General features: G+C 41.6%; 1 protein-coding gene across 4 annotated transcripts in view; it reads right to left on the reverse strand.

The window, feature by feature from the left end:
• Nucleotides 1-15,787, reverse strand: part of DNAJC6 (DnaJ heat shock protein family (Hsp40) member C6) — a 102,911-nt gene that overhangs the window by 26,157 nt on the left and 60,967 nt on the right. For 3 of the 4 annotated variants that reach the window (XM_025212539.1, XM_025212541.1, XM_006030876.3), the window contains 7 exons: nt 8,182-8,332; nt 7,256-7,305; nt 6,986-7,134; nt 4,846-4,968; nt 2,082-2,215; nt 855-1,049; nt 321-438 (listed from right to left, as the gene is read on the reverse strand). In XM_025212539.1, the coding sequence (XP_025068324.1) occupies nt 321-438; nt 855-1,049; nt 2,082-2,215; nt 4,846-4,968; nt 6,986-7,134; nt 7,256-7,305; nt 8,182-8,315 (903 nt within the window). In that variant the 5' untranslated portion in view covers nt 8,316-8,332. Of the gene's footprint in view, nt 1-320; nt 439-854; nt 1,050-2,081; nt 2,216-4,845; nt 4,969-6,985; nt 7,135-7,255; nt 7,306-8,181; nt 8,333-8,615; nt 8,852-15,787 lie in introns of those variants that run through there. The other variant, XM_025212540.1, reaches the window with a different exon arrangement.

Genomic DNA, 15,787 nt, shown 5'->3' on the forward strand with positions numbered 1-15,787 from the left:
TTCACGTCTCTTTATAGTCACAAGGACTTGAGATGGACATAACTAAAGGCTAGTACAGATTCTGGAAAGCAAAATATAGTCACCATATGACAGTGCTGGCTTGCTGAACTGCTACAAGCCATCCTAATTTGGCCTATTTGGGCAAGAAGATTTGACCATTTCGATTTCTCTACATGGTTGGAAGTCCACTAGTTGTCCACTGCTAAGCAGCTTCCTTGTACCTCAAGACTAGAGTGTCAGCCTTGACTCCACATTTGCACCTATTTGTAATCATGAGTGGTTGTGTCCATCATATGAATCACAAGGCAAGCAAGCCATACTTTTGCTTGAAGCCGTCCCCCGATGGTCGATCTCATATGGTAGAGAGAAACAACAACATCACCATGGACAGTTATTCCCAGCGGAATTAGGACCTTTCCTTCTTGAACACGGAATTCCCTTTGGAGAGAGAATTGAAATGCATTAGTACACTCACTTCAGGAGTGCCATCAAAAAAGTCCAATTAACTTCACATACAATCAGTCTCTATTCAAGCCACAGGTAATGATTGGAAACAGCATTCAGTGCTCCTTAGCTGCTGATCCACACAAGACAAACACTCCAATGAAATTGGCACATATTAAAATATACCAGGAATAAGCCCTCACAATAGGTGTTCAGACAGTTGAATTTTAATATTAGGCATCAGGCTTCCAATAGCTGTTTCACTTCTAGTGCCAATTCATCAAGCAAACAGGAAACCTGCTGCTTTACAGTTACTGCCAGAATTGACAGTAGAGCTTAGAAAGTTGGATTCATTTAGTGATAAAAATATGGTTTTGCTACAAGGAGGTAAGAAACCCATAGCAACTCACTTCATTCTTTCATATTCTTGAGAGGTGGTAAAAATTCTGGTTTCTCCAATAAGAATGTCACAAAAGGGTCGACAGCCATTTCTCTGCTTATTGAAACAGGGGACTGGACTGAGAGTGACTGACTTTATTGTAAGAGGCTTGCAGTGAGGATGGATGGGCTTGTCTGCTATTAGATCACAAATATATCCTAGGTATCTGTAAATAAAGACAACCATTACCAAGAGATCCCACCAGGCTGGATGACCACTGCTCAAAGTACTCTAAAAGCAGCTCCAACAGAAAGTTGCAGTGAAAGCCCTACAGTTTGTACAGTTCTAAAATTTGAAATTATTTTGTATTTACCATCATCAAGATACTAAGTTTGACATCAGAATTCTTACATTCCTATTGTACATTTCTGAAGAGAAAGACTATCAGAAGGAGAAAATTTTACATTCTTTCCACATTACTCCCTTCCAGCCTCATGCTTTTATACTGCACTTCAGAGAAAGTAAGAGAACAATATGGCTCAGTTCCAAGAAGGGCCAGTAAATAGCTGTGCTGCTTTCAAAGTCATCCATTATTTCACCTGTACTTGTATAAGATAAGCATTTTAGTAGATTAAACAAATATTTCTACACATTTGTCATTGCAGTTTCTCCTGTTTCCTCTGAGAGAATCTGCCAACACACTGTTTCTATTATAAGAAAAATCTTACTGAATGAAAGGGGTTTTGAGATTTGTCTTGATCAAGAACTAGAGAATTGTCATCCTTAGAGCAGGAAGGTCTAAGGAACTAAAACTTGTGTTCAGGTTTTTGCAACTAAGAAAAAAACCCATTCTAAATATGTATAGCCTTCAGTTACTAGTCACTACTATTGCAAGGACACATGGGTTAAATAAATTGTCTTAAATACAGAGCAAGCTAGCATTACTGGATCTGAGTTTAGTACTTAGAAATTCCCAGCTCTCACCTCTTGCTTAATATTTTAGACCATACAAACTTCTCCATGATTGTTCAGACAACAAATACGGCCTTGTTCTTAGAAATACTGCATAAGCCACTTCATGCATGTTAGTAGTCTCATTTAGAACTTTAAATGAAATAAACTTGCACATTTGTGGACTACAAGCCTAAACCTACTAATGAGATGGAAGCCACCCCCACCCACTATCACACATACATCAAAGTTAAGCATGCTTAATGTTTCAGGTTTGCCTGATTTGCATCTATATAACATACACTACCTTCTGTGAGATGGCCAGAGTACTATCCCAGGTCTCTTTGAGTTTAGCAACTGAACAGCAGGGACTGGATTAGAGAAGAGATGACAGAAACAGAACATTGCACTGACCAGAACTGCTGAGGCTGCACGACCATCCTGTTAGATAAAATACAAACAGCAAAAATCAGAGACACCCTTTAGGTGGCTGGTAAAACGCAAAGCCACAACACTGAAGAATGCCTTGCATTCAAAAACTTGCATCTCACTTTATCCCAACTATGTAGTTAGTTCAATAAAAGATACTACCCACAAAAATTCTTTCCTCTCACATGGTTTCTGAACTATCATGGCTACAACATCACTCCAGCACAACCAAAAATCACAATAAGCATTTCCGAAAGATCCCTTTAATGTGCCAGCATTATAGCTAAGAGGAGCTCATACAAAGTCTTCCTTCAGTGCTTTAATGCTCCAAAAAAACTGATTCAAGATACCACAGCAGGTCTGATATGGTTCAGCTAAAGTAATTTGAGGCTCAGGTCTCCCTTGAGTGCCCATGAGCAAGTTTTATCTTTGAACTAACTACACATTCTGAAGTTGTGTTGCTTCCAATATTACAAGCACCCTATAAATATTTGTAATTATTTGTTTAACAACATCTGCTAAGCAAGCCAGCCATCATGTAGTATTTGCCATAGCAGAAGCATGCTGGACCTTCATACCCAGCTGAATCTGGACAACTGAACTCTTCCGACACTTCAGAAACACTTAAATCTGCACTTGAAGAGGGACTACAGGTTTGTGTCCCATATCACAGTAGAATGGTCCTCTTCAGGACTTATCTGGTTGAGAAAGCTTATTGTTGAACATTATTCTTGGAACCCGTCTTTGCCTACAAAACCACTGTGTCATTAGAGCCAGAAATAGATGGTCACCAAATGAAACAGATCCACTGTGCCACGTGTCATGATACAGCTCATTGGCTTCATTGGGTGAAATGTTGCCCCTCCTCAGTGCAGGACAAGGTGATGAGATCCCCCTGCTTCTTCCACTCAGCTAGACCTGTTCCTGTGATAGCCAGACCTGCCCCCTGCTGAGCCAGGGACACTTCCCTTTTCCACCCCCCCTATGCTTCCCCACCATTATGGACAGGCACTCCAAGATTTCCTAGGGTGCCTTTAAGTGGAGAAAGTGGGAAGGTGCTTCAGAGGGCTGATGGGCCCTCAGTCCCCCCAGACCACCTGCCTGGAGAGTACGAGCAGGTCAGGCTACCCATACTTTCTCACCACACAATTAATGGACATCACCACAATAAAGCAGCAGAACTAATTGCCATCTTTTGTGGTGCCACTGATGTTCTTTTGATGTGGTATGATAAAGGATAGCAATAACTATTTACTCTCAATGTGTGCTGGCATAAAAATTTTATGGCAGCACAAATTGAGATGTTAGAGGATGTCTTTTAACCCTAAGATCCTTTGAGATCCTTTAAGATCCTAAGACTCCAAGACCTGTTATTTGTCAGACTTGAGGGAGGCAAATGTGTTTAGCTTTCCTTTCAGGGAAGGAAACCTGCATGGTCTGGAGAAGCTGACTGTTTCCGTGCAAGTGCAGTTCTACTGTGAAAAGCAGAAACTTACAGAGCTCAGAGTAGTTTGCACATGAAATCTGCCCAGATATTTCAAATTTATGCTGCAAAGAACTGCCAGCCCTGCAAATTCAATGGCAGAGAAACAAATAAAGTTTTTCTTTCCCATCCCCCACTCTCAATATTAAAAGGTTCTACAGGCCAAACCATGGATCACAGATTCATGTCCCACTCCACTGTCTTCTTCAACTTCTTACCAGTGCTTAAACCTCAAATGGGTTTCCATACCTATGGGTTTGTAACAGACCCTATAAAATTAACAGATTTGTTTGTCAAGGTTCATGAAACAGCAGCCCATCTCCTTCAGTCACAGAGCCAACAGAAGAAGCAGCCAAAATTCCCCCTCCTTCCCCCACCGCCTTTAGTGTTGTTTCTATCCAAGTCATTTATCAAACAGTCCGTTATTGCACTGAGTTTTCAGCACAGACCCACAATATAATGGCAGGATCTTTTTTGTATCATTTGAAGTTCTCTCCCCATTCCTCCTAATCAGTCTCAAGCTAGAATCTATGACTGCTTGCAGACATTAAAAAAAACCCATGCGCTTTACCGAAAGAAGCAGTGTATTATAGACACTGTGGAGCCAAGTCAAAGTATATCATGGGTTTCAGTGGGGTTTTTTGTTCTTGAGATAATTCTGTGCAATCTAATAGCTGATTGAATCAGTTTTAGATAAAAGTACCAAAAAAGCCCTGTTAAAGCATCCCATTTATACATGGGCGAGCTGGGTCCAATTAACATGCTGCCTCTTCTGGGCATATGCTGGGCTTGGCACAAAAGCACACCAAGTTTAAAGCACCATTTTTTGTTTGTTTAACATCTGCAAGCAGCCTACATTGGAAACATCATAACCAACCATGATAACAGTCAAAGCCACAGCTGACACCATTTGCCATTATAGTGGGCATCATATGGTTCTCTAGTGATGAGCAAACATGTAAGATTACATCTTTATTCTACAGTTTAGGATTTGCGTATTAAATTACCCCAGGACAGTGGGGCAGGCAAGACACCATTGCATGTTGGCTCATTATGTTTATTCACTGTTACAAACTTCTCATTATCCTTGCACATTAGTTTCCTGGGAATCAAAATTTTGCCAGATTTTTCAGAGGCAGTGACTTACTGGCCAACTTACCATGCAATGGATGACACACACATTTTTGGGGTTCTGCTGTAGCCAGTTGTGCATATTCTTACATACAGCATAGAGATTGTGCAAACTGGGTGCCTGTCTCACTGGCCAGCTACATTCAGACACCTATGGGATCACAAATGAACAAGCAAAAAACAAGCTTCAGAAAACAGCTTACTCAAAGCACACTTCCACAGACCTTTTCTGTCAGAACACAGGCATTTCCCAAAAAAAGCAGATTTGTGGTTTAGACTCCTTCTCCCCAACTCCTCTTTTCTCATACTTAATACTGCTCAATAAAAAGGAGTCATAAATTATCCAAGTTCACAAGCAGAAAAAAATCCTCTTGTCATAATAACATGAAAGTGATGCATTCCCTCTGGCAGTAGATTTTTTTTAAATTAGGGTCCAAGTCAGATCATCTTGATTAGTCATTTATCATACACAAATCTCACCATTACAGTTTCTTTACAAGAAGTCCTGCACTAGGTCACATGGTTGAAGAGCTGGCAAATTAGTCCTCAAAGCTATGGCCTAGTTTTTAAAGACATGCTCATCACTTTTTGTTTCTGTTGATCTACTGAAGTGGAGTTTGTGAGCTTGCAGTACTGGCTAGTTAAGAGAATTCAACCAGTCTTCATTCCTAACTGATGGGAAATCTGATTCATCACCAGTAACATTTTTACTGCAAAAATTAATTTGATTATAAAAGAATTGAGATGAAACCCAAGCATTTCAATACAGAGTCATAAAAGAAAGGCAAAATCTGTGTCAGATTGATGGCTCAGCACGGGCTCAAAAATCCCATAATTGTCTGAAGAACAATCTTTGCAGTAGAATGCCGAACTGAAATCAGCCAGCATTCCCCTTCAGTTTAAAAGACAGGGAGTGGGGGATGCAGATGGGTGTAAAATATATATATTTTTTAAAGATGTATTTTTTGGCCAGAGTCAGGGCCACTTATATGAAGTATCAACTGTATATGCATCTATAGAGGAAAAAAAAAAAAAAAAAAAATCACAAAACCATCCCTGTAAACATTTGTTTTCAATCTTAAGCAACCAGTTTGGTCTATGTTGCTACTTTTACGGTCTGCTACAAAGTCTTATTTAAGACTACATCTGGCGGAATAATTATTCAGATTTGTCAACGCAAGTGCTCATTGAGTGCTTGCGTCATGAAGTATGGCAAGTGTCTACTAGACTATTATTTATATTGTAATCATGCAAACTAAAATGGATCCCCCAGATGCTTTTGCATCACGCTTTAAAAAAAAAATAAAACCCACACAGCCAGCAAACTGCACGTGCAATTAGTCCCAATTGTGTTTTGCCATTCTATGAGAGGCAATTAATGTCAATATGACCAATGACCCTCAAACTAAACATCTTCTAAGCCTCAATGCAACAGATCGTAAATAGTAATGGCTTTTCAGTTCTTATAATATGCATTTCAAGCAGTCCATAATTATGCACTTACTTTGTCTGTAATTATATATCTGCCTGCTGGTCTGTAATTAGGTTATTAAGTACATGTTATGCAGCATTTTATTTGCTTAGAGTGCTACCTTACCAAGTGCAACCGTGTTCAAACTGTGCACGTTCAAATGATTTGAAAAGGCAGGGGCCAGCAGCCCACTTTTTTGTTGTTTGACTAATCCTCAGGCAGCACCAAAGAATGTGAAATGTTGGGGTCTATGATATTTGCTTTCATGATTAAATCTGTATTTGGATTTCATCTCTAAGCTGTTCCCAGCTTCTTTGGGAGACTGTCAGGAAAGAACTAATACAATGGACCCTATGGTCATTGCTCTCTTCCTTCTCCCCCCTACCCACCTCCCAAAAAACAAACAAGCAAATCCAACACCAAAAATAATCAAGGCAAAACTTGTAGCCTTTAAAGTAGTTAGTTTCCAGATATGCTGGCTGCTTTTCTTCCTTGCAAATACTGAAGAAGCGAATGAGCCAACATAAAGAGTAGCACTACAGGGGATGGGATTAGATAGCAAAAATGCCATAGATTAAACCACACTATTTTTCTTTTTGAAATTCATTCTCTAAGGGAGGGGGGGGAGCGAGGGAAAATCCACTTTAATACTGAATAAGCATCCCAGCTTCCCCTCACTACATACACGTGCACTTACTCTATTATGAAACTTGGCACTACGATAAGACTTCGGTGACAAATTGAACACGGTATAGTGGTCAGGATGTCTTGAATCCAAGAACGTCCGTACATCTTCGATATGATTTCTGAATCCTAGTTCAACGCCTTCAGCAGGAAAGGACATAACTGCCAATGAGAAAGAGAAAAGCAAGAATGAATACAGTCTGTGACCATGTTATGATCTAATTCCTGAACCCTGGTGTGAGAAACACCATGATTTTATTTCACACCAATAACCAACACTTACCAATGATTCTTGAGGTAACATAAGAAATATCTAGCTCTCCCTTGGTGTAACTAAAGGAAAGAAAGTAGGAGAGAGAGAGAGGTGTTAATGTATATACCTAGATACAGAAGATGAGCGATTACAGAAGGTAAGATGACAGTGAATCTTTGTGAGGAAAGATTTATTATTAGGAAAGAACAAATGTTAAAAGACAAACTAATTGCATGCTCTAAAGTCAAGTCTCTACACAAAACTCTCACTAAGAATGGCCTGGTGGAGCCTCTCCTTTCTGTATTTGTGTGTCCCAAGTCTATCACACACTTTCCAAAGGAGCCTCCTCTCCTCCAAGAAAACTGCCTTGAATGCAACATCTAATAGAAATTTAGGTCACTTGTAGAGTCAGTTCCTTCCACACCTGCATTCTGTATAACATGGCCACATTGAAAGACTACAAAAACAGTTAGTGAGCACCACTGTGTAGTGTGAGGTTCAACTGATAAACGGCAACAGCTTGAAACAAATCCTCAGAATTATCTTTAAACCAATAGTCAAAGATAGGAACAGCAGCAGCTAAGTAAACAGAAGTGTTAGGAGAGGTGGTTGCTTTATGTGATAACAGATGGAAGAGAACAAAGGTCTAGGTGTGGCTCAAAAGTGGGACTGCAGAAGGGCAAGAGAGAGATGTCAAGATCTTGATAGAAAAGGTCTTATCCAAATTTGAGGTTGATGCGACTTCAAGGATGAATGCACAAGTTTTATTTTAATGACCTCAGGCTCCCCGAGACCAAATATTTAATAATAGGACCAACTCAGTCAGAAAAGGTGATCTTGTACCTGGTTATCTAGACATTTTGTCCAATACCAGCCACAAATAAGAGTTTCCAAGCAACACCCAATGCTATGGTGTTCATTTCAGCTGTGTAAAGTGATGGTTAGTTTTACTGTACCTGGCAACAGACTGCATGACTTTAGAAGAAGTATCTTTTAAGGTGTCCTTCAGGTTATCCTTCAAGTTGCTGAAGAGTCTCCCTGCTCCTCCTTTAACCATATCTAGTAAGCCTCCCCCATAGTTGGGCTCCATATCTGGCGATGAGGCACCTTAAAATAAATAAGTCACTAGATATCACTTACTCAGAACAAAGAATATATTTCCAACAAATATGTGGACAGTAACAATGCAGCCACATGCAGTACTTCACTTAAGATCAAGAGACTAGGTCTCACTGGTCTTAAGTCAAAATCAGAAGACAGGAAGAATTTCTGTTTGCAAGACCAAGGAAATCAACTGATTGCCAGTCTAATGCCTTGTACTTCGCCAACTGAATAGTCACAATATGGGCACCAGCCATTTCTGTCACTTTTTTTTTTTTTTTTTTTTTACCTCAACCCAGCTCAAGGGGATAGACAGCCTTCATGCTGAACTTCATTCTTCAAAAGCAACCAATTTGTCTACCATGAGCCAGATCAAGTCGATAACTCATTTCATACAGAGACAACAGACAGCAATCCAGCGTAGCTAAGTCAAAGGCTTCATCTTGTAGTTGTCAGAACCCAAGATTCTAGCACACTTGAAAGCTAAGGACAAAAGTTGCACATAAACCAATTTAAGTAACCAAAAACTGATTTAAATCTGGAACAGAACAGAAGTTCAGTGCACATAAACCAGTTTCAAAATGGCTGAAACTGGTTTAAGATACTGCATTCAACTGGGTTTATCAGACTTAACCAACCTGGGTAAAACCAGTTTATGAAAAAATTCTGTCCCAGGCCCCTTCCTGGTTTAAGTTAAATCAGATCCCCCCAGCATCCCAGTATGCTTTCCAGCCCTGAGCTGGGCTGTGCTCTCTGCACCAGCAGATAAGGGTTGGTAGAAGCCAGGGAGAGGGTGAGGAGAAAGAGGCAGGGACTGCCCCTCCCCCCCCCAGGCAAACCCCAGCTGGGGTCTGGGATAAGGGAGGAGAGTTAAACTCCCCCCCCCCCGAGTAGAAAGCTAGCCTGCAATGCCCTGCTAAAAACAAACAAACAAACCTTACTGCTGACTGCAACAGTGGACTACAAATCCCAGAGGGAACTGGAAGCAGGAAGAGGAAGTGATGAGCAACGCTACAGAGTCCTGCTGTTGTGATTCTGGACTGAACATCCCAGAGACCTCAGGGGCAGCATGAAGAGGAAGTGAACACACAACTCCTGTTGGCTATGTGCCAGGGAGTGTGCTCTAGAGCCCCCCTCCCCACCCCAGCTCCTGGCCTGAGCCACTCCAGGCAAGTGGCTGCATTTCCACAATCAGAAGTGAATGTCTGTGTAGTTGTTCCCCAGTTTAATCTCTGCATCTTAGACTAACCTGCAAAAACTGAATTGATTCAGCCTCAGGCTTTTTAACCATCTGTACTTAACCCAAGGGTGCAAAACACAGCAATTTTCTCCATACAAAAGGAAACTGATATACACCCATCATTCCCATACAAACAGTTTGTGGGGTGGGGGGGAAGGAGGGCAGGAAGTGACCAAGTTATGTATTCAGAGCAATAATTAGTAGTGGTCATTTATTAAAATAGGGTCTTGGGAAAAGGTGGAGGATATGCACTCATTTTTTTAAAAGACTTGTGCTGTTTGCGGCAGGAAGCACATCTTCCTATAGAACCCAGAATAACGAGTCATGAACCAAGCTGGAGTTTTGGAATACTAGTGCATATCATTACATGCATGTCATTACAGCCCCATATTTAGCACTATGAAAAAAAATCAAAATACAAGATTGATGTCCCCAAGGTAATTTTTAAGGTTATTAGATTGGGACACAACATGCACTCAATAGCCCTCCATTTTAAAATTAAATGATGTGGTTTTCTTTATTGCAATCATCAACTGAGTTCTGAAAGCCTTTGTTATTACAGCAAAATCTTATTTTTGTTAGTTGCCTTCCCAAATGGGCCTTTAATATATTCTCTCTGGAAAAGAGATTTTATTTTGAGACAGACTGAGACAATCATCTTCCCTAACAATATACAGTGGATACAAAGAGACTATGAAAAACTTTCTACAACATTGATCCTATATAAAAAGAAGAAATGGAACAAATTACTCCAAGAACAAGCTCCCCAGCCACAAAACAACCATCAGAGGAACACCACCAACACCTTACGACATTCCAACCTCAGACTTGATAGAACTTAAAGCAGCAACCAACCCACAAATATTATCACTCTCTCTCTACACACACACGCTTACCACAACTGAAAAAATCTGTCCTTTCTAAAGGCCTAAATTTCTGCCCAGAAAAATACCCTAATAAAATACTTCAACGTGGAGAACTAGAAGAATTCTTCCAACGCCTCCGCCTCAAGGAATATTTCCATGACCAAACTGAACCCACTCCCAACAACAACTCATCCTCTGACAACATTCAGGAAAAGATCAATGCCAAACCCCCCCCAAAAAAAATCAGATTGGACACCTCATAGTGGATGAAACCCTAACCTTGACCGCTTCAGGGAGAGAATGAACAATGAAATAAATCAGCAATACACACCACCATAACAACCTTTCTCTACAAGAGAAAAAGGCCATAGAATCTCTAACCACCAAATAGTAATAAAACCAGAAGGTAAAAGAGGAGCCATAGTCATCCAAACCGTGAAGACTACGTAAAGGAAGCCAACAGGCAGCTCTCTGACACCACCAACTACAAAGAACTACAAGAAGATCCTACTCCCCTTTTCACCAAGGAACTCAACAATACCGTCAAATCATTTCCACCAAGACTACAAGAAAAACTACAGACCTTGATCCCCCCGCTACCTAACCCGGGGACTTTTTACATGCTCCCTAAAATCCACAAACAAGGGAACCCTGGCAGATCTATCATATCCAACCATGGGAACCTAAATGAGGAATTATCAGGTTTCGTTGAATCAATCCTAAAACCGCTCATCACCCAAAGAGCCAGTTTTGTCCAAGACACTACAGACTTTCTACGGAAACTTAAAAACATAGACCACCTTCCTAGCAGCACCCTCCTAGCCACCATGGACGTTACCAGCCTATATACCAACATCCCACACCAGGATGGCATCCAAGCCTGCGTTGCATATCTACAGGAACCGGATTACAAACTCAGAATACAGACCCAAAGATATTACTGACCTTATACACTTCATCCTCACACACAACAATTTCACTTTTAATAGTCAACACTTCCTCCAGATGATGGGAACAGCTATGGGCACCAAAGTGGCCGCACAGTATGCCAACCTTTTTATGAGCTACCTGGAAGATTTCCTCAAGAACTGCACCATCAAACCCCTGTTATACTTAAGATATATTGATGACATCTTCATCATTTGGACTGCAAACATACAATCTCTGATTAAGTTCCATCAGAAATTCAAAATCACCATCCCTCCATCCAACTTTCTCTAGAATACCCCAGCACCAACATCTCCTTTTTAGACACAATGATCAGTATCCAGAATGATAAAATACAGACCACGTTATACAAGAAACCCACAGACCAACATACATATCTGCACAGAACCAGCAATCACCCTAAATACACCAAAAAAGCTGTGATATACAGCTAAGCCCTCAGATACCACCGAATTTGCACTGAAGAGAGCACCCGGGATTGCCACCTCACCAATTTTAAAAAGGCTTTCACCCAACAAGGACACTCCTCCAGAAAGATAGATCTCACGTTTGAAAGAGCCAACCGGATACCACGTGAAGAACTGCTGCAGTACAGAAGAAACCCCCCCACAAATCTCACGCTGCTGGTTATGACGTATCACCCCTCCCTCGAACCTGTACAGACAAACCTGTACCTCAAAAAATTGCAACCCATACTAGAAAGAGACCCTATTCTTAAAAAGATCTTCCCAGAGCCACCCATCCTAGCTTTCAAACAAGCACCAAACCTCGCCAACCTCCTCATCAGAAGCAAACTTCCTCAAGCCCAGAACACACCCAAAGGATCCAGACCGTGCCAAGACAAGAAATGCAAAACCTGCCCCCACATCTCCACCACCCCCACTATTACTACACCCCACAACAGAGCCATCAGCATCCCAAGATCTTACAGCTGCACCTCCAGAAATGTAATATATCTCATCCAATGCACCAAATGCCCTGGTGGAAAATATGTAGGAGAGACCAGACAACAACTGCGCACCAGAATGAACGACACCGGAAATCCATCAAAGACAGAAATACCCAATTACCGGTGGGGGCACATTTATCACAGGAGGGCCACTCTCTCTCCAATCTCTCAGTCCTGATCCTCAAGGGAAACTTATACAACACTTCCGAGAGACAAGCCTATGAGTTCCATTTCATCAAACTCCTCCTGGATACTAGAGATCATGGACTAAACATAGACACTGGATTTATGACACATTATAATCTGCCTGGCAACTGACTCCAGGTCTCTCTCCACTATTCATCCCCCTTCTCTCTCTCTTCCCCTGCCACCCCCCCGCCTGTCTCTCACCCATTGACTCCTCAATCTACATTTTCACTGACTACCTGCCTTGTATGCACACCAGACCAGCTGCTGGCTTCTTTACTTTTCATTCCATCCAGAAAAAGCACACACCAACTGCTGAAACTTCCTTAGCTTGACAAAGTTTTTGAACCCAAAAGCTTGCTTAATAATTGTTTTCCAGCTATTTAAGTTGGTCTAATAAAAGATATCGGATTCACCCAAAGAACCTTTCCTGCCTATGAGACAAACATGACATTTAATTCTAGAATTAAGTGAATGAATCAAGGCATGACCCTAATAGAAGGATTTTTAAAACATCTACTGTCTATAAAAAGCTAGCTCATGGCTTACTCAAACTGCACTCTGCTTATTAGCTTTAAGGCTCTGCCAAGGCCAAAAATAGTTAGTCTTAGTGCTTTTGTTATCTCACTTCACTCAAATTACACCCAGCACAAATAGAACCAAGTATAAAAGAGTAAGATTTAGACAAGCTGTCAAGAGTTTGAATGTGCCAGCATTGGGATAGTTATTCCAACACGGACGGGGATTGAAAATTCCATAAATCAACCAGGGATATATTTGATAGCCATGTTGGTCTGAGACAAAAAGAAATGCAAAAAACTAGAACTCTTGGTTCAGAGATGATACCTTTCACTAGAGCAACTAAGAAAACTGCCAAAAAAAAGAAAAAAAGATGATCTATCAGGGCAGATTTAGCCTTCAATCAGCATGTCACATAGGGAGAATAGACTGGATGTGGGGGAGTTAATGGTGGTTAAATAGCAAAAGTGGTGGGGGAGAGGGTAGTCTAGACTAGATGTTGCTGGGTCCTTTTCCATGAGAAATCTCAGGCAATAGCTGCAAATCTAAATGAAATAACCTTCTTCCCTGAAAAAGCATTCCTTCTTCTTGGCACAATAAAAGTCTGGGAGCACCTGTAAATACCCGATAGTAAAACCTTGCTTTATCTTTGCAGTAGCAAAATCCATGCTGATCACTAAACAAGGAATGATATGCCAAGTGAAGTTGCAGGTGGTCGGGTGAGATCTTATGCCTTTATAAGAAAAATAATTTTAAAAAATGGAAGTGCAAACATCTGTGGCCCCACTGGGGCTGAGCATGAAACAGTCATTAGTAACAGACTACCTTTATCACTAGAGATTTGAATCCGAAGAAATGAAAGCTGCTGAAAGGAAGAGGGAGCATGTTAGGAACTGACCATTGACACTTACCCTTATATTAACAGGAATTCTGCACAGTGCAACACAGCAAGGTCTTTCTAGACACTTCTTTATTCTACAGATGTAGTATGTTAATACCAGTCAGGTCATGGTTTAGTGAGCTATACATGAGCACTGCCTCACTATTACCAACTTATTATTCAAGGGGCATTCGATTACTAAATATGCTGGACAACCTACCCCTATGGAGTTCACTTTGTAGATACATTTTTTAGATTGCTATAAAAATCATCTATTATTCTTACACTGCACTTGCTGTTTACAATCCATTCAGTAATATTGTCAATTTAGTGCCCCAATGGAACCTGTAGTTTGAGCCATACAGTTACTCCTCTTTAATTAAGGCATGTTTAATACATGGTACTTGTAAAACATGTAGGGTAGGTGAGTAGCTACAAAGCCTAGAGTTGTAACTACTCACTTCCTTCTTGAAACCTGCTCACCAAGAGTACTGCAACACTCCACGGCAGGTTTCTCTCTCACCATATAGACTTCCAAATCCCCACAGTTTTAGCAAATGGCAAAATAAAGTAAGATACTGGCTTTCAGATAGATTCAGTCAGCTATAAGGAACAGTAGTAAGAGGCCACCACCTAGGATTTCTACTTTCAATAAGAAAGATGAGAGACAGTCTTCCTACACTTAGGCTAGGGCAGACATTACACACAAACCAGTTTAAAGTGATCAGAAACTGGTTTAAACCTGTAACAGAACAGATGTTCAGTGCACATAAACTAGTTTCAGCCATCTTCAAACTGGTTTAAGATAAACCTGGTTGAATGTAGCTCAGATCAGTAAATCATTAACTGATTTGGGTTAAACCAGTTTATGTAATGTGTCCCAGGCCCCTCCCTAGTTTAAATTAAACCAGAGTCCCCTAGCATCCCAGCATGCTCTCTGGGCTGGGTAGGACTATTTGCTGGAGCAGGGGTGGCCTTGCCCTTCTCCTTCCTAGCCAGAGCACTAGTCACAGCTCCAGCTGGCTGAGGGACCACAGCAGCTGCCAGGGTTCCCTCCCCACCTTACCTCCCTCCCCGATGACTGCTCAAATAGGGATTCCCCGCCTCCTACCCCTCTCCCACGGCAGGGATCCCAGCATCTGGCCATGCTAGCAAATGCTGAAAGATGTCTGTGTGGGTCTCCAATTTCACTGGAATAAAGGAAGTCAGCTAGTGGCTTGCAAATGCAAATGCACCCTGCAGATAAGAAGAGCTTGAAACTAATGAAGGCTTGACGGGCTGATAAACTGGGTGCAATCTGTCAGTCTTCAAGAAGGGACAAAGAAAGGCGCCTGAAAACCAGGTCATTTTTAACAGTCTGAAGAAGCAGGGAGATGCAGATTGAAAAGCTCAGTATCAGCAGCTGCAGGGTCTGGCAATACTCCCACCTCTTGAGCAGTGAGCAGGGCGAAGCCAGGATGGAGCAGGCAGGGTGGGGTTTTACGCCCATCCCTAATCAGAGTGTCCTGCTGGGGCCTGTCCATGCCCCCTGCCTCAGCTCAGCACTATGGAAGAGAAAGGAGGGCTGCTCTGCCACACCCTGGCATCTAGTATGAGCCACTGCAAGCACGTGCCTGCATTTTCTCAGTCCAGAGGGTATGTCTGTACAGTTACAAACCCATTCAGCCTAGGCAGGTTACACTAACCTGCAACAATTAAATCAGTTCAAGCTCAGGCTGAACCTATGTCTGTCCCTAGCCTTAAGGACCTCTTTTGGGGGTTTGGTTGTAGCAGTGTTTATCTTAGGACATCAGCAGACAAGGTTCATTGCATGGGCGACTGGTGCCACCTTAGTCAGGGGGCACATGTGGGGGATCCTGCCAACCGGGGGGGG

The sequence above is a fragment of the Alligator sinensis genome, unplaced genomic scaffold, assembly GCF_000455745.1.
Source record: "Alligator sinensis unplaced genomic scaffold, ASM45574v1 scaffold982_1, whole genome shotgun sequence".
Classification (NCBI taxonomy): domain Eukaryota; kingdom Metazoa; phylum Chordata; order Crocodylia; family Alligatoridae; genus Alligator; species Alligator sinensis.